Below are 27,172 nucleotides of genomic sequence, written 5' to 3'. Positions count from 1 at the left end.
GCCAACATGGTGAAACACTGTCTCTACTAAAAATGCAAATATTAGCTGGGTGTGGTGGCGTGTGCCTGTGGTTCCAGCTACTCGGGAGGCTGAGGCAGAACAATTGCTTGAACCCAGGAGGCGGAGGTCGCAGTGAGCCGAGTTCACGCCACTGCACTCCAGCCTGGCGACAGTGGGAGACTCTGTCTCAAAAAAAAAAGAAAGAAAGAAATAGTAGTAAAATTGTCTTTAGATGCTATGGAGGGGTCAATTATGTTTCAAAATCAGTATTTGGTTAAAACCAAAGATGATATGCAGAAAGGAAAATAGTTTTACTAGTATAATAGGATTTGGGATGTTTTTAAAAATTTTTATATGCAATTACGTGATTTTTCCTATAATAAAAAGCAGTGTATTTTGACTGTAGAACTATAACATATACTGGAAGGAGCAGAAGTTAATGTTCTGTTCTACCTCCAAGGATACTCACCCATCTCTCACCTTGTTTCTTCCCCATAGGGCCATGTGAAACTTTCTGACTTTGGTCTTTGCACAGGACTGAAAAAAGCACACAGGACAGAATTTTATAGGAATCTGAACCACAGCCTCCCCAGTGATTTCAGTAAGTGGTAACAATTAAGTTAGCCTTTTTGTTTTAACTGGACCTAGAAGAGCTGTTTCCCTGATAACCAAATTATGCAGCACAGATAGGAGATTCTCACAGCATGAGTATGTAGAGAATAAAAATACCTTCCCTGGTTTGCCTGTGATTTGTGTTGTCTGGTGAGGCAAAATGAATGAGTGCTACCAAGTTTGTGAAGGCAGATATTGAAAGGGGTCTTCTTTAGAGGTCTATTGGGAAGGTCACTGGGGATGAGTATGGGACAGGCAAGCCGAAGTCGTAGAGGAAAAACTCCTGGGACCAGCTCCAAGCTAGATTTGTCCTGGGTGCTTCTTTCCTTCATGACAGAAAGAAGTTTATGACAGTCACTTCACTTGAACACTATGAAATCGTTGACAACTATGTAGTAAAATTATAGCTCATCCTAGAAAAGCTTATGTCAAATCATGTATCATAAGTTCAGATGTCCCTGATTATGTAACAGTTACTACAACTGGAGTAGTATAGTAAAATTGTAAAATACTAAAAGAGTAGTATAGTAAAATAGTAGTATGGAAAATTGACGGTAATTTTGAGAAATTGTGACTGTTTTAGGTCCACTTTAGGACCTTGCTTCTAGTTGAGACTGAATTCTCTGTAATTCTGATTAAGTCCTGTATCCTCTCTGGCCTCTTGATTCACATGGGAGTGTCTTTTACAACTCTGTCTGTGTGAGTCTTTAAGTTAATGCTTCACAGCCTCTGATTTGAGCTTATTGTAAACCTACTAGGCTATGTGTCATCTGGAGCTTTTGATGTATGAGTAGAAAAGAAGCAAGACTTTAGGGTTTCATATGACTTGAAAGAGTCTACTAAAAAAAGTAGTAAACATTTTGGTCTCAACTTTTGACTGCAGCTTGTATTCTCTACTTTCAGCATTCCAGAACATGAATTCCAAAAGGAAAGCAGAAACCTGGAAAAGAAATAGACGTCAGCTAGTAAGTAATATCTGTGGCTTCTGAAATGCTGCAAACCAAGTATGAATAAGTTCAAAAGGTACACATAAATTTGCATTTGACAAATACTTGCAACATATCCCTTGCTTTTAAGATTACCTAAATAGAGTGCTGTTGTTAGGTTGGTATCACCAAGAGGAATCTTTTGAAGGAGGACAGGTAATATTAGGTTGTTTTGATTGTGACATTTTCAGTGGATGACCTCATTCTGACCTCTTAGCTTGGTAACAATAACTTTACTTCCTGTCCCACCTTTTCTTTATTTTTATAGTGGTAAAGAAGTTATACTTAAGCTGGAGATTTCTCAAAACCAAGTACAAAAACCTACCTAGAGTTTTCAGGCATCAGTTCTCAAAACTTTTTAAAAATTTTGATCCACTTTGGCAAGGGCAAGTCCTCAGTTCATTTGCCTCACAGTTTCTCACTTTGTGATGTAAGAAAGAACTTATTTATACAGATTGGAGAGAAATATAAGGGGAATGCTTATTACTTAATTTGTATGCATTTGACTCTATGCCTATATAAAATTATATCCTACAGGCTGAAAAATAAGAAACATTGTGTTTACCTTGATAGTATGTTGGAAGTTATTTAAATAGTACAGATTTACCAGTGAAATACTGCTGTCTAGGCAGAACTTATTTTTTTACCAATAGCTGATTAATTGGTTCATGTTTGAAGTATAGTGTACGTGTTCCAGTGTCCAGTTACTGGAAAGTTATTGGCCAGATAATAGAAATGTGTGTCACTACATTCTTAGGCTTGCTAGAAACTCATAGCAAATGAAATTGATGATGGTAGAGCCAAACCAGCATTTGGTCATTAGAAAGCAGAATAGCAGCAATGGGAAACTGACTAACTTGGAATGCTGGTTATGCACATGTATTATCTAGAAATGGTAGCACTTCTGTTTGTCCACATATACAGTAGTAACTTGGCAAGTTAACCAAATACTGTGTTTCAAGCAGAATTCCTAGTAAAATACTGATTTACAGTTCTCTGGAGTTCCTTTAATAACACTCTTAGTAGGTCACTAGTAAGTGGATGTCAGTTACATGTGAAAATGGAAGCCTATGGGATGATTTAAGAAAGAGTCAAAGGAAAGGCTTTGCATTCGTTTTAATTGATTTGAAGCCCACCCATCAGTGGGGCCTCAGACAGCATTCACTTGAGGAATCTTAAGTTTAGTACAGTTAGTCACAAAACAGTCTCCTTTCCTTGGGAACTCTGCTACTCTTTAAACTTCTACATTCTGTATGTGGTTGAAAAATGGTTTATGTATCTAGTTGAGGATTAGGGAGTATCAGGAACAAATTTGGTCAGATGCTTCTGTTATGTCTCTCCATAGAGAAGTAAGTAGTTTTTAACCTTGGCCGCGCAACAAAATCACTTGGGGAACTTCAGAACATATTAATGTCCTGGTCCCACCCACAGAGATTATTATTCAGTTGGTCCGGGATGTCATCTGGGTATCTGATTTTTAAAAGACTGAGTGATTCTACTGTGCAGTGAATGTTGAGATCCTCAACTGAAGAGGTTATGTCTTAAATAGTAGCTCCTGCATTGTTGGGAAACTAATATTTATCTATATTTTAGAAACTAATAAAAGGTAAGGAATCTGATTTTTCTTTTCTTTCTTTTTATTTTTATTTTATTTTTTGAGGCAGGCCAGTATTTAACCTTTAGCTACTATGCTAACACGTATTTTGGGGATAAAGCTTAAGTACCTTGAATTGTCCCTTATTTTGCAAGACAAACTTTGTCCTCTTTAATGTGTATCGAAGGGTCATGTCTTGATTAGAGGAACCATTTCTGTAGTTCTGTAAGGAAAGCAATTTCACAATTTTCAAGTTTGCAGTTAAATGTCATTTAATAGTTAAAAATGTTTTTGAAAATCTGAAGAAACTTAAGGCCCTGATGCTATGATAAAGGTTCTTGCTTTTTTATACTATATACAGTAGAAATGGAAAGTGTAAATTAAGGTCATCCTCGTATTATTTCTTTTCATAACTTGAAGAAAATGAAGCCACCTCTCAGTGTTCTAAATGTTAATTAACTGTATTACTCTGACCTTCTGTAAGTGATCCCATTCAGCTAGTACCAAGCTGAAGATTGATGTTTGTTAATGCTTAATAAAAGTTTACTGCTCTAGGTTAAGCCTAACATATGTAATTGCTACCCAGCCTATTACTTTTTAGTCCATTGGAAATCACTAAAAAAGTAGATGCTTTTGTTTGATTCCTTGGCTGCTTACATCATATTGTAATGTTTTAAATTGTTATTTGGTCCTGGATAACCCCCAGTAACTGATTAATATGAGTCAACTTAAAGTTAATAAATCACAGATGTAAAAGGTAGTAGACAGATAGGCATCCCATCTTGGTCAGTTTATTTTTTTTAGGGTAGAATTTACAGAAGTGATTAGGTAGGAAATTAAATTGCTTTATTTCTCCTAAAACTCTGACACAAAATCATAAGGTTAGAACACATATGGTTGAAAGGGTTATTAACAACCAACAGAGCTATTCTAGATTGCAGCTTTCATTGACATTTGAAATACCCAGACCACAAAAGGAAAAACTAGAGTACAGATTTATGAGGTTGGAGTTGGAGGACAGCGTGGTGTGGAAAACAACAAAGGATTTGGAAGGGGGCAGTCCTTAGATTGGAAAGGCCACACCTGGTACAGACGGTGTGGTATACAAGTCTGGTAAAATGCGAGTGAGCTTCTATGGCAGACTCTAGTTTCTGGAGTAAGAGCAATACTTTTACCTTTATAGGTTTGAGCCTGTTGTTTACTATATTTTATAATACTAAGAGTTTTTTGTTTTTTTTTTTCTAATGCATTGATACCTTGAAGGAATTCTTTTCCTCTGGCAGTAGACCTCTGGTTTTATAATGGAAATGTTTGAATAAATAAGATTTGCTTAGATTTACATTCATCTTTGGTAGTGTAAACCTCATCTCTAAATTAAAGGGTATTTGTAGTTTCTTACCTTTATGATTAGAATGAAAATTCCTGGAGAGGGCCCAATCCACGTTTCAGTCTTTAAAGCTTAAAGACAAAAGACAACACTGGCATTTGTGTTAATTAATACCGACATTTAAATATATATGTTAAATATATTTAACATATATATACGCTTATCTATATGGAAAAAATGGACCCCTACCTTACAGTATATGCAAAAGGCAATTCTAGATGGAAAATTAAACTTAAGAAATTTTAAAGAAAATACAGGACAATATTTTTATGACCTCAGAGAAAAGAAGGATTTCTTAAGAAACAAGCAGTATAGCTCATAAAGGAAAAAGTTGGTTTATTTTATTGCTTTAAGGAAAAAAAAACCTGTATATCAAAAGACATAAAGAAATGAAAAGACAAGCTACAGGGTAAAGCTACTTTGGAATTACCTTTCAGAGTTCATGTGTACACCCTACAGTGCTGCAATTCTGCCCCTAGTCATAGGCCCTGGAGAAACTGCACATATGAACCAGGAGACATGCAGAAGAATGTTTATTGCATTTTCAATATAGCATAACACTGGGAATAAACCTGTGTCCATCCACAGGAAAACAGTTACATTCCAGAGTAGAATATTTTACAGTAGTAAAAAGAATTGAACTGTAGCTATGTGTGACAGTGTTAATCAATTTTAGAAACATAAAGTTGAGAGGAAGAACCTAATAACAGAAGATTGTATATTGAATGGTACCATTTTAATAAAGCTCAAAAATAACTAAGATCTCACTTAGAGATAGTTGGCAAAATTCTTTTTAAAAGCACGAGTGACAAAACATGCAATTCAGCAAAGTGGTTAAAAAGAGAGGCAGGAGAGATGGGGAGGAGTATATGTTTAGCTTTAATAATGTTTGTATTATTTGGATCTTCAGTTGAACTCAAAAGTATTCATTTTCATTGTTATGCATTATAATTTGATAATGTATGTAATTATCACATGTATGTATGTGACATATTTACTTTTGGTAACAAATACTGCTTCATTAAAAAATCACAATAAAAATAACAAGCCTCAAACTGGGAGAAGATACTTGCAATATTTAAATATCTTAAACGAATTAATGTCCTGAATTCATAAAGGATTCCTATGAATCAATAAGAAAAAAGGCAACACAGCTTAAAAAAACTTGGACAAAGGATCTGAACAGGAATTCACAATAAAAACCTGGATGGCTAATTAAAATATGAATATGTGCTCAGCACTACTTGAAATCAAGGAAATGCAAATTAAAATACGATCCCAGCCATGCTGGCACATCCCTACAGTCCCAGCTACTCAGGAGGCTAAGGCAGGAGAATTCCTAATCCCTTGAGGCCAGGATTTCAAGGCTGCAGTGAGTACTTCAGCCTGGGTGACAGAGCAAGACCCCATGTCTTAAAAAGAAAAAAAAGAGATCCCATTTCATATTCATCAGACTGGTGAAAATAAAAATAAAAAATCCTACAAAGCCAAATCTTGGTAAGATGTGGAGCACCAGAACCTCATCCCCACTGGGGCTGGTTTAAATGGGACTAACTACTTCTTCAGAGGACATGGAAGATACAAGTTGAGATGGTTGTAACCCCAGACTCAGCACTACTAGTTCTAGTTTATACTCTAGAGAAATGCTTGCATAGTGCTCAAGAAGGTATTACAATAATGTTTATTCAGGTGTTACTTGTCACAGTGAAACACTGGAAGCAATGTAACTGTCCATTACAGAAGAATGGATAAAAACTATTGTAATTTATTTATATTACAGTATAGCATACAGCAGAGAAATTAGTGAACTAGAGCTACATGAATAAATCTCAAAACTAATGTTAAGAAAAACAAGGCCAGGTGCGGTGGCACATGCCAGTAATCCCAGCACTTTGGGAGGCTGAGGTGGGCAGATCACTTGTGGTCAGGAGTTCATGACCAGCCTGACTAACATGGTGAAACCCTGTCTCTACTAAAAATACAAAAAATTAGCCAGGTGTGGTGGTAGGTGCCTGTAGTATCGCTTGAACCTGGGAGGTGGAGGTTACAGTGAGCTGAGATCATGCCACTGCACTCCAGCCTGGGCAACAGAGCTAGACTCTGTCTCAAAACAAAAAAAAAAGGAAAACAAATTGTAGAGTTGAAGAATAATATTAGCAGTATAGTATGAAACCCTTTATTAAATGTTTAAATATTAAAGTAGTGCTGTGTTATTTATGAGCATATGTATATAAGAACAGCATGGTAACTTCAGGGTAGTTTTTACTCCAGTAGGAGAGGGAGGGAGGGAATATATAAGGCAGTGCTTTGTTTCTATATTTTGTTTATTTTAAAAAGACAAATGGGCCAGATGCAGTGGCTCATGCCTATAATCCCAGCACCTTGGGAGGCCGAGGCAGGCAGATCACAAGGTTAGGAGTTCAAGACCAGCCTAGACAAGATGATGAAATCCCATCTCTACTAAAAATACAAAAATTAGCTGGGCATGGTGGTGGGTGCCTGAAATCCCAGCTACTCAGGAGGCTGAGGCAGGAGAATTGCTTGAACCTGGGAGGTGGAGGTTGCAGTGAGCCGAGATCGCACCACTGCAATGGGTAACAGAGTAAGGCTCTGTCTCAAAAAAAAAAAAAAGGAAAAGACAGATGATCTAAGTATGGCAAATTATGAATCTCTTTATTATGGGTAATGGGTCTGTATTGTATTGTCTCTTCCTTTTTCCTGTATGTTTGTAACATTTTATAATACATGTTTTAAAAGACAATACAGTGTAACTTAAAAAATTACATATTTGAAGCACCTAGATTAAAGCCTTACACATGGTAAGCCCTCAAATGTTAAATTAGGAGGCTTTGATTGTACTTTCTCATTTTGCAGTCCTGGTATGTTAGAGTAGAATACTGGAATGCAGAAAATGTTTCTTTTGGTCAGGTGTGGTGGCTCACACCTATAATCCCAGCACTTTGGGAGGCTGAGGTGGGAGGATCACTTGAGCCCAGGAGTTAAAGACCAGCATGGGCAAGATGGCAAAACACCATCTCTACAAAAAAATTTTAAAAATTTAGCCAGGCGTGGTGGCGGTGCACTTGTGGTCCCAGCTATGCTGGTGGCTGAGGTGTGAGGATCTCTTGAGCCTATGAGTTCGAGGTGAGCTATGATTGTGTCACTGCACTCCAGCCTGGGCCACAAAGGGAGACCCCTCCCCCATCTCTTAGAAAAAGAAAACCTTCCTCCAAGTATTCTTTACAAAAACAATTAAGTTTGGTAAATACATATTTATAAACATATAACTTACATGAAAACTTCAGCTTTTGATCAAAGCTTCCCTTTATGATTGTGTCAAATCAAAGAATATGTATCATGAAAAAGAGCGATGGTTTGGAGTAAGATATTTAATTTCTAAACTGGGCTCTACCACTTAACTAGTTCTAGGGTCTTGGGCAAAGCCATTTTGAGCATCAGATTGTATCTGCAAAGTTAGGCTAATAAGGTCCTCCTTGGAAAAGTTTTGTCAGGATTAAATAGACTCATGTATATGAGGTAATAAATATACATTATATATGTATATATTACATGGGTATATATGTTAAGCACAGAGCCTGGTACTTAATGGGTACTCAAAAAATTTATAATACTAGTTATTATGACAGAGATGCCTTCAGCCTAGTGACTCAGGCTTTGGATATAGTTAAGAAGGCCCTCCAACCTCATTCACAAAGCTTTATTGTTCATTTTAGAAAGTGCTTTGGAAAATTGAGCTTGGCATTAAGCTACTGGGCAGTCCTGCCTATTTGGTTTGGGGGTAGCTCCAGGTGGTACTCATAGCCTTTGGTTTCTAGAACAGAACTCTGGGCACCCTCCTGCCTGGCTGGGCCTCCCTGATGTGTGGTCCATGTTTCAGGCCTTCTCCACAGTAGGCACTCCTGACTACATTGCTCCTGAGGTGTTCATGCAGACCGGGTACAACAAGCTCTGTGATTGGTGGTCGCTTGGGGTGATCATGTATGAGATGCTCATCGGTAAGTTGCATGGTTTCAGAGGACCTTTTCTGTGCATCCATGACAGACTTCTACATTGATACCGGCCTCTGTTTCAATTGGCAGTGATCTAAATGCTTTCCCCCCTTGTCTTTCAAAGTGAATTGTTTTGGACAGATGACAACTCTTTCAGTCAGATGTATCCCACTGCATTCTTGGGCTTACTAGCATCCTGCAATTGCTTTGCTGATCATTTTTTATGTTTTCTTTCTCTTATACCTTCATCTTCTCCATCTAGAAGCTCTTTTAGTCACTAGCATTTATTAAACATCCGTTGTATGCAGAGCAATTTAACTGGGCATTGCCTCACTCACTCTTCTAATTTGCTGCCCCCTTCCTCTGTTAAAACCTTCAAATCATGGGACCCTCTGGCCTCTTTCCCTCTTACTGTATTGGTGTGTATCTCTGTATTTATGGGATGCATCTGTGGGGGTGGTCACATGCCACTGAGCACTAGGAGATTAAGTATATCCTTGGTGGTCCCGAGTGAGTTTGTCTGGCTACATTATCTTCAGGAACATGGGAAGGATGCCTGTGGAGGTGGGCGTACACCGTGTGGAGAGCAGATGGGGTGATAGCATGTGTGCGTGTTTGTCTTCTTGCCTGTAGTTCTCAAAAAGAGGCATGATAACTTTTTAAATCTTTGCTTTTTTCTTATTCAAGTTATTTGATACTTTACCCATATAAGGATATTTCTGGAATGATACTGTTTCATCCTTTCATTTCTTCTTTGGGCATGGTGATTCCCACACCTGCAACTCTATTTATGTCCTCCTTTCTTTTCCCAGCTCCACCTATTAGCTGACTTCCTGGTGGTACCAGAGGCACGATTTCACTTTGGGTCTAGGAGTTTGGGGGAAAATGAAAAATAGGTTTAGATATTTTCTGGGATAAGTGGAAATCCTGTCTGTGTCATGAAGGGATGGCCATACAGAGTAATCCAGTAGTCATTAAAGACATACAGAATTGGGCCGGGCACAGTGGCTTATGCCTGTAATCCCAGCACTTTGAGAGGTGGAGACAGTAAGATCACTTGAACCCAGGAGTTCAAAATGAGCCTGGTCAACATAGCGAGATACTTTATTTACAAAAGAAAAATTTAAAAATAGCAAGCATGGTGGTGCTCATTGGTAGTCCCTCCTACTGGGGAGGCTGAGGCACGAAGATCACTTGAGCCCAGGAATTCAAAGGTGCAGTGAACCATGATTGTGCCACTAAACTCCAGCCTAGGTAACAGAGTGAGACCCTGTCTCAAAAAAAAAAAAGACATGTAGAATTGTAAAGAGAGTAATCTCAGTCAGATTCAAAGTTCTGGGGTGTAAAAGCTCCGAAGCTCCTTTTTTATTGCAGGCTACCCACCTTTCTGTTCTGAGACCCCTCAAGAGACATATAAGAAGGTGATGAACTGGAAAGAAACTTTGACTTTTCCTCCAGAAGTTCCCATCTCTGAGAAAGCCAAGGATCTAATTTTGAGGTATTAGAGAATATCCCTTCTCCTTCTTTCCCAGCTTTTTAATGTGAATGATTCCATTTTTTAAAAACTTGTTATCTCCTGAATCTGCCTTCTGTTTCCTCTTATTCCTCTTTAAAAGAATAAAAAGGCTGAAAATGGTAGCTCATGCCTATAATATCAGCACTTTGGGAGGCTGAGGCAGGGGTTCACTTGAGCCCAGGAGATTGAGACCAGCCTGGACAATACAGCAAATTCCTACCTCTAAAAAAAAAAAAAAAATTGGCCCAGCATGATGGAACCTGTGGTCCCAGCTTGGGAGGCTGAGATGGGAGGATCACTTGAGCCCAGGAGGTTGAGGCTGCAGTGAGCCATGATTGTGCTACTGGACTCCAGCCTGAGTGACAGAGTGAGATCCTGTCTCAGAAAAAAAAAAGTTATTCCTTTTCTTTTTCTGAAGAGACTACTTGAGGTGTGCTGAAAGACCTCTGTCTTTTCCAGATTCTGCTGTGAATGGGAACATAGAATTGGAGCTCCTGGAGTTGAGGAAATCAAAAGTAACTCTTTTTTTGAAGGTGTTGACTGGGAACATATCAGGTATATCCATATAAAAACTTTCAGAATTATTTCAGAAAGTATGTAGTTCACTTAATAATAATTTGGAAGGATCATGATTGGCAAGCCAAGTAAGGGCAGAGAGCTTCTCGAGATTTAGGGTCTTCCCCTGATTTTCATTCATGTTGAAGGTTGGGCGTTGGTTTTTTTTGTCAGCCGTGTGTCATGGAAAACATTGAATCTTGCAGTTATTTATAAAGCAAAGTGAACTTTGGTTTCTATGGTGGAGGGAGCATCTAGGAAGTGTATTATCCTTTACCTCGAACTCAGCAACCTCTTAGAGCCCACCAGTGGGACCGTTTCTACCCAAAGGGTGAAGGATATCACAGGGACATAGAGAAGGGAGAAAGGTGTGGAGGAAAGATTGGAGGGATGGAGGTGGAGAGGGAAACGGAAAGTGAAAATTGTTATGGTAGGGGTGGTAGACTACAGCCAGCAGCCTAGACCACCTGCTATAGTCCAGACCTTCTGATTCAGCATTCCCTGGTTATTAAATAGAAGGTGAAGAAGTTTTAATTTATTTATAATTGTGTTCTGATTTGCTTCTTGTGATATATATATTTTTTAACCTTTGCCATCCTACTTTTTTAGCCACCCTACTTATTGGCACCTCTAGTGAGAGAAGTGCAGAGCGCTGCACAAGGGGACGCTTAGAGGTTCAGTTTCCCTTTTTAGTAGACAGGACAGGCCATTGGGGGGGAGTTTCATTAACTTCAGGTTTTAATTATTGTTATCTTTCTTTCTAGCTATGAATGATTTTCTTTTTAATCATAATTTATTTTGTTTGGATACAGTCAGTTGGCTTGGTTGGTCAGTGTTTGTAAGTTTTTCAGAGAAAATAAATGCTGCCTGCTAGTGAATAGTCTGATCATGTCAGACCAGGGGTCTTTTTTGGAGAAAAACATGATTGGCATGATCCATATGATTACTAACTTAGTAATTTTTGGCATGTATATTCTTGGCAGAGAGAGACCTGCTGCAATATCTATTGAAATCAAAAGCATTGATGATACCTCAAACTTCGATGAGTTTCCAGAATCTGATATTCTTAAGCCAACAGGTAACACCACCACCATTGTCTCCTGCTGCCTTATAAGCACATTATTTACCCCCAATTTTGGGATGATGTTTACAAATCAGGGTATTGAACATGGAGAGAAACTTCAGTTCTTCAGGTTCTTTGTAAGTACTCTTCCAGTTCTGGTGCTGGGTAGTGGTGAAACGTTGGTGAATGGAAAATGAATATCAGCTCCCATGTATAGACTGCTCCACTGGGTGGGTAAGTCAGAAAAATCTGTTCTTTTGTTATTTACTAAGTGTTAGGTAATCTGAAATGACAGGAATGGGAAAATAAAACATTAAAAATACTTGTGAAGAAATACGAGATTTAAAGAACATGAGCAAGAAAATGTAAAAAATTCGTAGAGTGAAAAATAAGCTTTCCCAATTAGAAACTGGTATGTTCTTCTGAGCTCTGTGAATAGTCCATTGGAGGTAAGGCAGTGAATCAACTCTCACATCTATTTCTTTCCCAGTGGCCACAAGTAATCACCCTGAGACTGACTACAAGAACAAAGACTGGGTCTTCATCAATTACACATACAAGCGCTTTGAGGGTCTGACTGCAAGGGGGGCAATACCTTCCTACATGAAAGCAGCAAAATAGTACTCTTGCCACAGAATCCTACATGGAGCAGAGTTCTTTGTACAACATCATGCTTTTCCTCTCACACTCTTGAAGAGCTTCCGAGAAGTTGATGTAACTCACCAATATGTCATAGTAAAGTCTCCTGAAATGTGATGATAAGAGGATTTTCTTCCATAATCCGTCTGAAAACTTGTAAACAAAGACAACCATTTCTACTACGTTGGCCATAAACAGCTTTCCTGCTTCTTCTGAAGCATAATGAGCCAATTTGATAGGTGTTTTCAAAACAACTTGAGTTTTCCTAAGTTCATCAGAATGAAAGGGAAAAACAGCCATCATCCAACATTATTGAGATTGTCGTGTATAGTCATCGAATATCAGCCAGTTCCTGTAATTTTGTGACATGCTGTCTGCCAAGCCCACCAAGTATTTCTTTTTCCTTTATAGCTAAAAGTCCCATAGTACTAAGGAAATAAAGCAATAATGACAGTCTCAGGAGCCAGTATCCTGGCTGAAGGAAATGATCCACCACCCTGAGGGTGGTGCTGGAAGTTTCTACCCATACCTCAACCTCAGGGGAGTGGCTTATAGCCTCCATTCATGGTGCACTTTATTTATGGTACTAAGATAAAGACTGTCAGTCCATTGATTTATCTCCTCTGCCCCCAATATAAAATACCCATGCTGCTTTTCTGAGTGTTGATGGGAGTTACCAGCTTGATCCATTGTTGCTCTTAGAAGGCCCAGAAAGCCTTTGGGCATTGCCAAGGAATCCCGGATCATGTGGAAAATACTCACTTTCTCTTCATGGCTATACCAGAAAACCCCTAAAACAGATGTTGCCGTGGACCAGCAATACCTGCAAGTACTGCCAATGGGAACTCAGTTTATTCCTTGGGAACCTAACAAGGAGAACCCAGTCAGAGGCAGGAGGCCTGGAATCCTCTTGGCTAAGGTGCTCTTCCTGTTCCTGCAAGGTCTCCAGAACCTCTTTGGAAATGGTGAAGGAACCAGCCCAATAGAAGTACAGAGCCAGCTGACAAGTCCTTGTAAAGTTCACTCCCCAGTCCTTGGTGCAACCATGTTTTGTCTCCTCTTGGTATTCCTTCTCTCCCAACGTTAGCCATTTTGCCTTGGAATCATGATTACAGTTTTTTCCTTTGCAGATGCCTTCCTGGAGGATACTCCTCCCCACCCTAAAGGGTCGCCTGCAAGTTCGGCGGATTGGGTCTCTCTGCTGTGGCGTTCTCTCATAAGAGACTCTGAATTTTAGCACAAAGTGCCTTCTGTTTCACAGCTGCCACCACCTTTAGAGAAATTTTGTCAGAAAAATGTGGAGGCTCCATATTAATGCATTATTACTTTTTAAAAAAAGTTTTGATAACTCCTAAAGCATCATTTGCACCTGTGTGGGAATTTTGCCTATTGCAGAGCATTGTGGCTGAGCTGCAGCTGGGAGCCTGCTTTCTGCCAGTCTTGAGGTTGTGAAGATCAGCTTTGAAAGGAAGGTATCTCCTAGCTTAGCCATTCAGAAAAGAAAAATGGAGTATCAGAGTTAAAGTTGTCAGTGAAACTGCTTTGAGTTTTAACCTCTTAGAGGAAGAGGGAAGTCTCAACTCTTGGATGAAGATGATGTGTTTGCCTCTCAATCTTTCATTCATAGCCTGCTAGTGAAAAGGAAGTAAATGAGATTCTTTTGTGTAACTTTGTAGTCTCTTTGTATTACCAAATAATTGGGGTGTTGACTCCTGTGTGTTTTGCAAGAGTGTGGGGTAAGCCTGGGTAAAGAGAAGTAACTGCAGTGTTAGGAGAGTCTTTTTGTTGCAGAGTGACAGGGGATGATTTGTTTTACGGGAAAATGCCCACATTTTAACTTTTAAACTTCTGAATAAACTGTGTGAAAACAGTAGTGGAAATCTGTGGTGTGATTTATTACTGATAAAAACAGATACTGCATTTGATCTTAGCAAAAAGGCTGAGAAGGGATTGTGATGTGATTTAAAGCAAATAGTGGCTTATAACTTTGAGGCAGAGTGCTGGTGGCTGTTTTTAACCCCTTTGTCCACAAACTATTACAACGCCTAATTTTAAGTGTTAATGTTGAAACTCTATCACATCTTCATGCAAAGTGCTTATCCATCTCAGGGAAGCTGGGACTGACTTTTGTTCTTAGGGAGCTAGTCTCTGGAATCACTGAAGAGACTTCTCTTGCCCCCACTGCAGGTACTTCTTCCACTTACCTCTGTGTTGCAGGGCAATGGGCCCTCCCCTCACAGTATGGCCAAGGACGCATCCTGACAAAAATGCTGTCAGCTGGTGGACCTTTTGTACAGCTCTTTATATCCCAGCCCCATTTTTTTCCCAGTCTGCAGTCGACCAGGAATCTCATGAGCTCATAAGATGGAATTGTTCAGCTCTCTTGTGTTCACCAGAGCAGACTTTTGTCTCTGAAATGTTGTTTACTGGAGGAGTCCCATGTGTCCCACTTGTTAACCCCCCTTCTGGGTAGGGAAAAGCACCTCAGAATCAAGAAGGGAGGGGCAAAGACCAGCTAGAGTAGAAACAGCAGGCAGAGGAAGCTAAATGCAGCCAGAATGGGTGATGTCTTTCTAAGGCTTATGAATCCCAAGAAACATGTTGGGCAACACTGACTCAGTATTGATCCTGTTCACAGAAATTCTGTTTCCTACTCTCATTGGAGGAGTTAGAAAATAATATATAACTGTACTGCATACTAAAATGAAGCAAAAATCATATCATTCAGTCTCCCAATTCAGGAATGTGTGACAATTGTCTTTAGTACCTGTTTCTTTTTAGGTGGCTTGGTTAATTGGCATTTATTTAGTACCCCCTTCCGCCACATCTAAATTACCTACACTGCTTTTCTGAGTGTTGATGGGTGGGTACCAGCTTGATCCATTGTTGCTCTTAGAATTACTTTGAGAGGGCTGGGCATGATGGCTCACGCTTTAATCCTAGCACTTTGGGAGGCTGAAGTGAGTGGATTGCTTGAGCCCAGTTAGTTCAAGAACAACCTGGGCAACATGGCAAATCCCTATCTCTACTAAAAATACAAAAATAATAGCATGGTGGCACATGTCTGTAGTCCCAGCTGCTCACGAGGCTCAGGTGGGAAAATCACTTGAGCCTGGGAGGTGGAGGTTGTGGGGAGCTGAGATTGTGTCACTACACTCCAGCCTGAGACTCGGTCTCAAAAAAACCCAAAAAATGTCAAAAGTAAGATTCACATGAATTCTTTCAGGATTATACTCAGGTTCTGCAAAACAGATTGCCAATTTCAAAACTCATTTATATGGCCTAATAGGAGTTCCCCCCTCTCATCAGTTGGTAATGCTCTTTGTCAGGATTATTTCCTTGGAAAGCACTTTTTTAGATCGCCTAGTCCTGGTTCTCCTGGGCTCCTGCGTAACCCAAGTGGTGTTTTTAACGAACTCAGAAGGATTCAGTGAATGTTATTTTCATTTCCTGCATAGCATATTTCCCTGGGATGATCCACCAAAGCCATCACTGACAAAAATGGCCTTCGTGATGCTTTTTCATGCACATTCCCAGAGAAAAACACCTTGCCCAAGACACATTCAAGTGTCTGTGATGTACAGATTCAATTCCAGGCAGTCTGGTGAGGCAACGGGGAGCTGACTGTGGTTCTGAATTGCAGATCAATTTGAGAGAATTCCCACCAAGTGGCTTAATGGAATGTAGCATCACCTTACTACTTTAGTGTCGATGTGACAGTGCTGACAAGCCAACCTAGAGTTGTGAGTAGCTTAGTAAAGCTTCCCAGAGATGTTTTTATTTAGGCAACAGCGATTTGGCAGAAGGGAAAATGAGCAGTGCAGGGTTTTATAGGCTGGTCGGTATGCTCCTGTGTTGGGGAGGCATGGATCTGTGAATAGGTACTACTTCGTGAAGAGCATAAGGAACACCCTGCAGTCACTTTTACTTCATTTCCCACCTCCCCACTTTAATCCATGCCAGTCTAGTTTCTGCTGTGTGTGTGAAATGTTAGTATTTACTAACTATCCTCTGTGTAAAACATGCTCGTATTTATATCACTCCTCTGGTCACTGGTGTTCTGCTATATCCATTGGGTTCCCTTCAGTCCTCATTTTGATCTGCTGCATTCACACTGTTAACCTCTAAAACAAACTAACTCTTCTCACACCTCCCTGACTTCCTTCTTACTAGTTCCTCTGCCTGCCACTTAAATGTTGGTGCTGGTGCCTTTGCCCTCTTCAGTCATGTGAGCTCTTGGTGATCTTCACCATACTGTGGCTTCAACTACCACTTTGGTAGTGAGGTCTTCAAAGACCCATCTTTTTTTAAGACGGATTCTCGCTCTGTTGCCCAGGCTGGAGTACAGAAGGTGCAATTACTGCAGCTTCTGCCTCATGGGTTCAAGCAATTCTTCTGCCTCAGCCTCCCAAGTACCTGGGACTACAAGCATGTGCCACCACACCTGTCTAGTTTTTCTATTTTTAGTAGATGGGTTTTCGTCACATTGGCTAGGCTGGTCTTAAACTCCTGACCTCAAGTGATCCACCCGCTTTGACCTCCCAAAGTGCTGGGATTACAGGTGTGAGTCACAGCCACTGTGCCCGGCCCAACATCTTCATTTCTAATTTTACTTTCTGCTAAAAAAACAGACACACAAATGATAATATTTTATTATAGAAAAAGCATCCCAAATGTAGGATTTCATAAACACTGGTAGGTGAACAAGTGCAATTTTAAAAGTAAATACAAAGTAAAGAGGCAAAACCTACAAGCATTTTGCCTTCAGGAGAAAATGTAATGTTCTCCTGCACAAGTGATCCCACCCAGAACACAAATGTGGCTCCACCTCCCATGAAGGCATCAGATTTGCTTTCTGAGCTCAGTATGCCCATTTCAACAACTCCAAAGTGATGGCAACAAGTGGCACTGAATATATATTACTACAAACCCTTGACTTAAAATGTTTTTTGAGACAGGGTCTTGCTCTGTCATCCAGGCTGGAGTGCAGTGGCATGATTATGGCTCACTGCAGCCTCATCCTCCTGGGCTCAAGCAATTATTCTGCCTCAGCTTCTTGAGTAGCTGGGACTACAGGTGTGCACCACCATGCCTGGCTATTTTTTTGTTGCACAGGCCAGTCTCAAACTCTTGGCCTCAAGTGATCCTCCCACCTTAGCCTCCCAAAGTGCTGGTATTACAAGCATGAGCCACTACAACCAGCTAAAATCCTTGATTTTTTTCTTCTTTGAGATAGTCTTGCTCTATTGCCCAGGCTGGAGTGCAGTGGTGTAATCTTAGCTCACTGCAACCTCCACCTCCCAGGTTCAAGTAATTCTCCTGCCTCAGCCTCCCAAGCAGCTGGGACTATAGGTGCCTGCCACCACAGCGAGCGAAATTTTTTGTATTTTTAGTAGATGGGGTTTCACCATGTTGGCCAGGCTGCTCTTTTTTCTTTTTGAGACAGAGTCTCACTTTGTTGCCAGGCACCAGGCTGGAGTGCAGTGGCGCTATCTCGGCTCACTGCAACCTTCGCCTCCCAGGTTCAAGCAATTCTCCTGCCTCAGCCTCCCAAGTAGCTAGGACTACAGGCGCATGCCACCGTGCCCAGCCAATTTTTGGTATTTTTTAATAGAGACGGGATTTCACCAAGTTGGCCGGGATGGTGTCAGTCTCTTGACCTTGTGATCCACCTGCCTCGGCCTCCCAAAGTGCTGGTATTACAGGCGTGAGACACTGCACCTGGCCAAGAACCCTTGAGTTTTAACTTTGATTGACACTTGATTAAAAAAAAAATCCTCCATGTTCCACTTTATGAATTTACATTAAAACCTGTGGTCTGGGATATTTGTTTTACTTAGAGGGGGACCCTTGGGATACTACCTGCAAACACATCTAACCTTCTCGGGCTTATTCCACAGTATTTTCATAGACCAGTATATATTAGGCATCATACTGTTCTCTTGGGATTTAGAGTAGTACTGGCTACCGCATATTGTGCAGTAAATGTAGCTTACTTTCTTATCCTTTTTGCTGCCATTCTTTCAAATATTTTTCCAGGGCTTAGCTTAGGAGAAACCACGAAATGATCTGACACATCTTAACACTGTCCTCTTGCCCTCCCTCCAACTCCTGAGTGGCAAATGTTTCCTCATCGACCCTGCATGACATGCTGCAGATGCAAACTCAAGATTCTAAACCTCAGATTCAAGTTAATCATGGCTTGCTGAGACGCTCTGAGTAAGGTACTCTGGCTAAAACCATCTTCTTGTGAAAATGTTTCTGTATAAACAGCCTGGCTTGCTTATTTAGGTACTTGGAAGAAAACACCAAACCCAAGTTCCACCTTTTTAAAATTAGAAATGCCTTTTGCCCATCTGGTCAGTAACCAACTCTGAAGGGGGTGCCCTCAACCCAGCCCTTGTTTCTGTGAGATCTGAGAGGTCCTGCTTTTTGTTCTGCCCCAGGAATGGAGCAGGCTTGGGTGAGCTCCAGGTGGAGGGTGGTGGGAGGGACATAGAAATAAACCTTCCTCTCCACCAGAAGGAACCTGTGGTCCCAGCTTTTCCTTCTAGTCACCACCTCGTGACTAGAAGACCTGCCTTCACAGATTTCCAGCTTACTGAAACCCCAAAGGTTGGGGCCAAATGCATGTTAACCTAAGTTGGGGGAGAAAGGACTTCAATCTTGAAAGCCTGAGCAAAGTAAAGGGTTACATAGAACAGTATCAAGTACATGCCATATTTCCTATGTTTTTTTTTCCCTAAGGAAAAATTAGTTTTCATTTTTAAGTGTTAGCTGTGGCATGTTTACACTTAAATGTTAACAATACATAAGCTGTATAACAGAAGTTACACATACTTGTGGAATATACAAACACTATATAATTCAAATTTCCTTTGTAATGGCATGGAAGTCTTCTGAGAAGCAGAAAGGAAGGACCATTTAACAATTATCTGGGCTAGTCAACTGGTAGTGGGTATAAATGTGGTACTGGTAAGGTCAGGGCCAAACCTGACCTCAAATATGAACCAATTAGTTTCAGAAATAAAACTACCTTCTAGCTATAAAGAATCCTAACCCTTAATCCAGGCTATCAGCCTTGCAAATGGATGCCAATGGTTGTCATGTGGGGGAGAGCTCAATTTAACTGCTTACTACTTCCTAGTGGAGAACAGAGCATTTATTCCCACTGTGATGCTAGTCACGTAAGAGACATAAGGATGCTCTTCAATCCTGGAAAGAACTTTCAACATCTACCCAGCTTTTATCTTTGGATGATTACAACTGGGACAGTCATTAAATGGAATCAAGTAGCCTCTCTTACACAGGGTAAGCATCCCAAATCCAAAAATTTGAAATCTGAAATGCTCCAAAATCAAGTTTTTTGAGTACCGACATGATGTTTAAAAGCTTTTCAGATTTGGGGTGTTCAGCTCTTAAGTATTCTGCAAATATTCCAAAATCTGGAAAATAGCTGAAACCTGAAACATTTCTGGTCCCAAGCATTTTGGATAAGAGATACTCAACCTGTATTCCAGTCAGCTTCTACCACAAACTGGGGGATAATCCCAAAATATTTATATTTGGCTCTGGACTCTAAATTAACCATACTATTAATAGCCATGGAGAAGAGGAAGGTGGTTCAGCACTGTGGGGGGCTGGGAAGGGTGATCTGGGTGAGCATGCACTGGTAACAGAGCTGACAGATCAAATAAAATGACTGGGCTTAATTTCCCTTCAACTCACTCTTCCTTTGGGGATGACATTGGTATAATTTTCTTACCCAGTGTGTGAGCAGCTATTAAGCTATTTCAAGAACCAAAATACACAGATACCCAAAAATCCCATGGTATGAAAACACGCAGAGAAAAATCCTGCAGCAGGACAGGGACTGCGCAGATGATGCTTCCCACCCAGCCTCACTCCAAACACCCCCGCTGGCACTCAGAATTCTAAGTCTTTCTATTGAGAAACAGCACTTGTGCAAGACATTTCTGCTGTCATCTTGAAAGCCTTTAAGCCATTCTAAGGTCTCCTAGCCGCATCCACAGCAATGTGCTGCCCCAGAGTGTCAAGACCTGTGGTTTCACAACAGATTCCAAGCCAGGATAATCCAATTGGCCTGATTTGGAGAGGTTCTTCTACTTGTTTCATTCCAAATGAATCATCACATTGTTTAGATTCCAAAACCTTGAAGCTAAAAAGGCCTCATCAACATTGTTATTCCATTATCCTTCCTGCCAAAGAATCTGTGTGGTTTTGAATTTTTCATTGCATTAATGAGAAATCTGAATTTAAGCTCTTGAGAATTTCCTTTTGGACATACTGAATAGGAGCCTATAGTTCTTTCCAGATGCAATCTGGATGCAGAGGCCTCCAAGAATGGCACCTTGATTAACCTCTAATGAGCATCTGGTACCTGCTTTTAGAAGTTAGAGATTGTCACCTTTCAAGTTTGGTCCCTTTGCTACTAAGCAGTTTGCCTGGTATAAAACAAAAACAAAACCCAAAAACGGAGTAAAAAGGATGAGGACTGCTTTGCTAAACACGAGGCAACAGGAGTCTTGACTTCCTTTCCTGCTTTTGCAGTTACACAAAGACTCAGTGAACAGCACCACACCCAAATTTTTCAAGTTACCAGGGCTTCTGTAAAGATGGTAGCTAATTCACCAGTGAGTACTTCATCCCCTGCCAGAGGCGCAGACTTACTGAAAAGGACAAATGTTAATTATGGGAGAAAGGAAAAGGATAGGGGAGAAGCATGTCTTCTACTTAGGTGAGACAAATCATGAGGGAGGGCTGGCTGCAGGTATCTCAAGTGAGATGGGCTCCGACAAGGGGTAGACCCACAGCTGGCCCTAATCCTGAAAGTCGTTAGAAGCCATCTGAGAAAGTGGGGCATTTAGCCGGTCAAGTTCATCCACTTGTGGTGGGTGATGCATTAATATCTCCTGGTCCTCCAAGACATCTTCTCCAGCAGCTACCAGATTCGTGAGGGATTTGCTTCGAACACACTGAAAATCCACATGACGACTCTTTCCTTCTTCTTTTTCCCATGACATCTGGATGAAGGGGCGTTGTACGTAATTATAGATGACTTCAGACCGGCCACCAGGTCTTCTCTTAATTTTTTCTTTACAGGTAGGGTAACCTGCAACGGAAAAAGGCCATTCTCATGACTGACAAATTGTGCTCACTCTGGTGTCCATATTTTCTCCTTCCTACCACATCAGTTTTCTCCCAAAATCATAGCCTGAAAAATATGTGAGAAGTAACTAGTCCCTGCTCCATGCTCTCAGCCCCAAGCACCTACATGTTCACTTCCTTGCTGCTCAGATTAGTAGGTCTTGTCCTTAGAAGGGACTAACTGATTTGAAAGTACACTTCATTTATGGTAGGGGGGAAAAAAAGGGACTAACTGAGGGGTAACAAGAATTCTATCCCTTCTAATGGAAAGAGGAGAGAAGCCTCTTATTAGTTCAGGAATCTGCTGTTGCTGGTAACAATACCATGGAACAAAAATCCTCCTGAGGCATGGCTACTCTGGTCCTCTGAATTCTGTTGGCCAGAGGACATACTACATGAGAAACAGTTAAGGAAATGTGGGATGTTTAGCCTAAAGAAAAAACAGAGATGCTGCCTAAAATATGTGAAAGGCTGTCACGTGGAAATAGGAGAAATAGTCAAAGTAGCTTCAGAGGCTATTAATTAGAAGACAAGCAGGAGAGGGAGGCAGTTATCTATTAAGTAAGTATGGCAGAATGTTCTAATGGTAAAACAGCTCAATGGGTTTTTCTGGGAAATGTACCTGACAAGGGAAAGACAGAGTAGGAGGTTTAATAGATAATCTTCAAAAATGTCTTCCAAGGCTGGGCACTGTGGCTCACACCTGTAATCCTGGCACTTTGGGAGGCTAAGGTGGGAGGACTGCTTGAGTCCAGGAGTTCAAAACCAGCCTGGGCCAAAGAAGGAGACCTCACCTCTTAGAAAAAAGGTTAAAAAAAAATAGTGCAGCATAGTGATATGTGCCTGTGGTCTCTGCTACCCGGGAGGCTGAGGTGGGAGGACCACTTGAGCCCAGGAAGTCAAGGCTGCAGTGAGCCATGATTGTGTCGCTATACTCCAGTGTGAGCAAGAGTGAAACCCTCTCTTAAAAAAAGAATGTCTTCCAATTTAAATTCAACTTAAGTCAGACACAGTGAAGGTTTGATGGGTTGTATGAGCAGAAGTGAGGCAGCAAGAGCAGCAAAGCACAAGAGTCAAACAAAGATCCACACAGGGCAGACGAGATGGCTGATGGCTTTAGCACTCTCCAGGAATCAAGTCTCTTGAGAGCCTTCCATGGGGACCACAGGTTTGGAGCCACTGCTCAAGATCATTCAAAGTAGTTCTGTTAATAGATCCAGATGTTCCTCAAGGGCATGGAATAATCTTAAATTTTGAGTCCCCAAGCTCTTTTTTCAGAAGGACCCTTCCAGATGCCAGAAACATCTTCAAGACTGGTGGCAGAACGATGCTCTCACCTGGTGAGCCCACAAGCCCTGCTGTATCTTTCTACCAGTGTCCTTTCCCTCACTGCTCTTTATCCTGAACTAGTAAACTCGAACTTGTTTCTGTGGCTGTTTCAAACCATTTTTTAACTGCAGATAAAATGAAAAATAAGGACAAAAACAGAAACCCTTCAAACTTAAGTAAGAATGTGGTTTATGTATGCCTATTTTGTAGGTCCTCTGGAAACTAAATTTTCAGGACATAAGCTGTGGCCACAGACCCAACCTGAATATTGACTGGGACTTTTTTTTTACCTTCAATTCCAATGCGAATGTTTTTCAGGCCCCGTTCCTTTAACACTGTTTTTGCAACATCCCGATTCTCAATATATTTGAAGAATCTGTAGAGCTTGGAGCTATAAAGAACTGAAAAAGAAAAAATATGAGATTAGCCAGGGAGTGAAGACCTAAGAGGAAAGAGATAAGGTAACAGAATCAAACTAATGAAAGGTATACTTGACCACTAATGCCAAAAAATCCAGATGGATCAAAGATTAAATGTTAAATAATATATAAACCATAAGAGAAATTTTTATAATCTCAGGCTGGGGACTTTCCGGGTACAACATTAAATGTAGAAGCCATAAAAGAAAAACTGATTATTATAGAAATATAACATCCCTGCATAGCCTAAACCACCATTTACCAAAGCTAAAAAGACAACTGAATGAAAAAAATTTGCAACTCATAAAGGCTGATTTCCTTAATTAGAAAGAGCTGCCACAAATAGAGCTTTCACAAATCACTAACTAAAAGACTAACAATCTGATTTCATAATGGACAAAAGGCACAAGCACCATGAGCAAAAAAGGAAATTACAATGGCTCTTGAAAACTGGAAAGGTTTTGTCTTGGCACAGTGGCTTACACCTGTATTCCCAGCACTTTGGGAGGCTTAGGCAGGCAGATCAGTTGAGGTCAGGAGTTGAAGACCAGCCTGGCCAACGTGGTGAAACCCCGTCTCTACTAAAAATACAAAACTCAGACAGGCATGGTGGTGGATGGTCTGTTACCACAGCTACTCGGGAGGCTGAGGCAGAAGAACCACTTGAACCTGGGAGGCAGAAGTTGCAGTGAGCTGAGATCACACCACTGCACTCCAGCCTAGGCAACAGGAGACTCCATCTCAAAAAAAAAAAAGATTTTTTTCAGACTCACTTATGAAATGAGAAATGTAATTAAAACTCATGCCAATCATGAACTCCTGCAGTTTTTTTTACCTATTAAGAAATTAGCAAAGATAAAAGTTTTAAAAAACACTGTCTTGGGGCCAGGCATGGTGGCTTACAGCTATAATCCCAACACTTTGGGTGGCCAATGCAGGAAGATGGCTTGAGGCCAGGAGTTTGAGACCAGCCTAGGCAAAGAAACATAGTGAGACCCCATCTCTACACAAAATTAAAAAAAAAAATCAGCCAGTTGGCTGGGCGCGGTGGCTCAAGCCTATAATCGCAGCACTTTGGGAGGCCGAGTGGGTGGATCACAGGTCAAGAGATCAAGACCATCCTGGTCAACATGGTGAAACCCCGTCTCTATTAAAAATACAAAAAATTAGCTGGGCATGGTGGTGCGTGCCTGTAATCCCAGCTACTCAGGAGGCTGAGGCAGGAGAATTGCCTGAACCCAGGAGGCGGAGGTTGCAGTGAGCCGAGATGGCGCCATTGCACTCCAGCCTGGGTAACAAGAGCGAAACTCCGTCTCAAAAAAAAAAAAAATCAGCCAGTTGTGTTGGCACAGTCCAAGCTACTTGGAGGCTGAGGTGGGAGAATCACTTGAGACCAGGTGTTTGAGGCCACAGTGAGCCATGACAGCACCAGTGCACTCCAGCCTGAGTGAAAGAGCAAGCTTCTATCTGAAAACTAAAAATTTTTCAAGCCACTGTTAGCCAGGCATGGTGGCTCACTCCTGTAATCCTAGCACTTTGGGAGGCCAAGGCGGGTGGATCACTTGAGGTCAGGAGTTCGAGACCAGCCTGGCCAACATGGTGAAACCTCGTCTCTACTAATAATACAAAAATTAGCCAGGTGTGGTGGCACGCACCTGTAGTCCCAGCTACTCGGGAGGCTGAGGCATGAGAATCACTTGAACCTGAGAGGCAGAGGTTTCAGAGTTGAGATGATGTCATTGCACTCCAGCCTGGGCAATAGAGACTCTGTCTCAAAAAAGAAAAAAAAAAGCCACTGTTTTGGTGAGGGGGTGGAAACAATGGAAAGAAACCTGTCATGTACTGTTTTGTGAGTGTAAATTGGTATAACTTTTATGGAGGATAATTTGGCAACATCTATCAAAATTATAAAGCCACAAATCTTTTTTTTTTTGAGACAGACTGTAGCGCTGTCACCCAGGCTGGAGTGCAATGGTGTGATCTTGGCTCACTGCAACCTCTGCCTCCCAAGTTCAAGCGATTCTCCTGTCTCAGCCTCCTGAATAGCTAGGTTACAGGCATGTGCCACCTTGCCCAGCTAATTTTTGTATTTTTAGTAGAGATGGGGTTTCGCTATGTTGGCCAGGCTGGTCTTGAACTCCTCACCTCTGTAACGATCTACCCACCTCAGCCTCCCCAAGGACTGGGATTACAGGTGTGAGCCACTGCACCCTGCCAATAGTTTAAATGTCCAATAACAGGACTGGTTAAATCAATTATGGCACAGTTGTGCAAGGGACTACTATAGAGACACAAAAAAGAACGTTGAAGATTTTTATGTTAACACATGGCATAGAACAGTTGTATGATATGGTACATTTGAAAGAGGAGGAGAAAACAAGTAATTGATTATGTATGTACACTGAATATACTTGGAAGCCTATAAAAGAAATTGAGGAAGAAAATGGGATAGACAGGGCAGGAGTGAGAATAAGACTTTTAAAGTTTATATCCTTTTATGCTTTTTTGAATTTTGAATTATTACCGATTAAAAAGGATTTAAAAAGGAAATGAATTAAAAGAATGACACCATCATTTAATGTGCTGCCTCAGTATATTACACAGTACAAGACACCAGAGAAAGAAGTGAATGGTATAACAACATTCACTATGTTCCCTAGCATAAAGGTTAGACCTGCATCACTAGGGATTTGTCATCCAGGTGAGTGTGCTCATCACGGGCTCAACTTTGATATTCACATTTGTTCTAGGATCAAGCTGCCACCCCAGGTAGGGAGTTTCTTGCTGAAAACATCTACACCATGCTGGAAGCTCCTACTTTGGGAATATTCCTCCCCCATTGGTGGAGGGTGGTCTTCATCCCAGTCCACAGAATCCTCATCCGTCAGCACAACAATGTGACACTCTCGCTCTCCTTTCTTGGCACAGCCCACCATAATGGGCAAGATCAGCTCTTCGAGGTAGTGGTCAAACTGCTTATGAGCACCGTCATTAGACAGTTCATGCAGTAAAGCACCTGCAGAGACAAAATGTAGGTGAACATGCTTTCTGCCTAAATGCACATATTACTGGAGTGAAAAAGAATATGAGGTAATGGCTGTTATCATTGATGAGGTTCGGAGAAGTGGCACATTTAAAAACAAAAGATTGTTTCCTGCTCCAAGGTGATTATTAAACTTTGTTAAGTATGTCTTCTCATGTTTAATAATCCTTGAGCATTCTGATCAATTGAGGTTTTGTTGGACATATAAGGTCAGACCATAAATGTTAATTCTGTAAGAGATGAAATCATCATTTGGGGACGATTCTTTGTATACCTCTTCTGAAGATGCTTTGGATCCTCATTTCCTGGAGTTAAGAGTACTATAGTAGAGGAATAATCTGAATTTTGGTGACACCAAAGGACCTACTCTAAGTGTGTAATACACTCAGTAGAGAAATAACATGTACAGAGGCCTTCATGCAACATGCAGGGAAATGTATCATGAATTTCAAAGAAAAATTCTTTAAATAATTTCAGGAAGCCTAGGTAATGATAAGAGCATGGAGTTTGCAGTTAGACAATCTGAGTTCTATTTCTAACCTTAATGCCTAGAGCTCTGAACAAGCTAAGTTCTTAAATGAGGTTATAACCCATCTTTCAGAATTGTTACAAGATTCAAGCAAGTCCATATCTATAAAGCACTTAAGTTAATAATAATAGGCCAGGTGCAGTGGCTCATGCCTGTAATCTCAGTACTTTTGGAGGCCAAGATGGGGAGATCACTTGAGGTCAGGAGTTCGAGACCAGCCTGGCCAACATGGTAAGACCCTATCTCTACTAAAAATACAAAAATTAGCTGGGCATAGTGGCTCATGCCTGTAATCCCCGCTGCTCTGGTAGGAGAATCACTA

General features: G+C 40.9%; 2 protein-coding genes across 6 annotated transcripts in view; one reads left to right on the top strand and one right to left on the bottom strand.

Moving 5' to 3' along the window:
* STK38 (serine/threonine kinase 38) overlaps nt 1-14,235 on the top strand; it is a 50,674-nt gene extending 36,439 nt beyond the window's left edge. For both annotated transcript variants that reach the window (XM_002746478.7, XM_008994340.5), the window contains exons 8-14: nt 499-601; nt 1,516-1,577; nt 8,478-8,595; nt 9,964-10,087; nt 10,565-10,660; nt 11,644-11,738; nt 12,214-14,235. In XM_002746478.7, coding sequence (XP_002746524.1) covers nt 499-601; nt 1,516-1,577; nt 8,478-8,595; nt 9,964-10,087; nt 10,565-10,660; nt 11,644-11,738; nt 12,214-12,344 — 729 coding nt within the window. In that variant the 3' untranslated portion in view covers nt 12,345-14,235. The remainder of the gene's footprint in view (nt 1-498; nt 602-1,515; nt 1,578-8,477; nt 8,596-9,963; nt 10,088-10,564; nt 10,661-11,643; nt 11,739-12,213) is intronic.
* Nucleotides 14,236-16,996: 2,761 nt separating this feature from the next.
* Nucleotides 16,997-27,172, bottom strand: part of KCTD20 (potassium channel tetramerization domain containing 20) — a 39,953-nt gene continuing 29,777 nt past the window's right edge. For all 4 annotated transcript variants that reach the window (XM_008994337.6, XM_078369068.1, XM_002746477.7 and 1 more), the window contains 3 exons: nt 26,097-26,294; nt 23,150-23,260; nt 16,997-21,495 (listed from right to left, as the gene is read on the bottom strand). In XM_008994337.6, coding sequence (XP_008992585.1) covers nt 21,203-21,495; nt 23,150-23,260; nt 26,097-26,294 — 602 coding nt within the window. In that variant the 3' untranslated portion in view covers nt 16,997-21,202. The remainder of the gene's footprint in view (nt 21,496-23,149; nt 23,261-26,096; nt 26,295-27,172) is intronic.

The sequence above is a fragment of the Callithrix jacchus genome, chromosome 4 (genome assembly GCF_049354715.1).
Source record: "Callithrix jacchus isolate 240 chromosome 4, calJac240_pri, whole genome shotgun sequence".
Taxonomy (NCBI): domain Eukaryota; kingdom Metazoa; phylum Chordata; class Mammalia; order Primates; family Cebidae; genus Callithrix; species Callithrix jacchus.
This window is presented reverse-complemented; position numbering and strand designations above follow the sequence as displayed.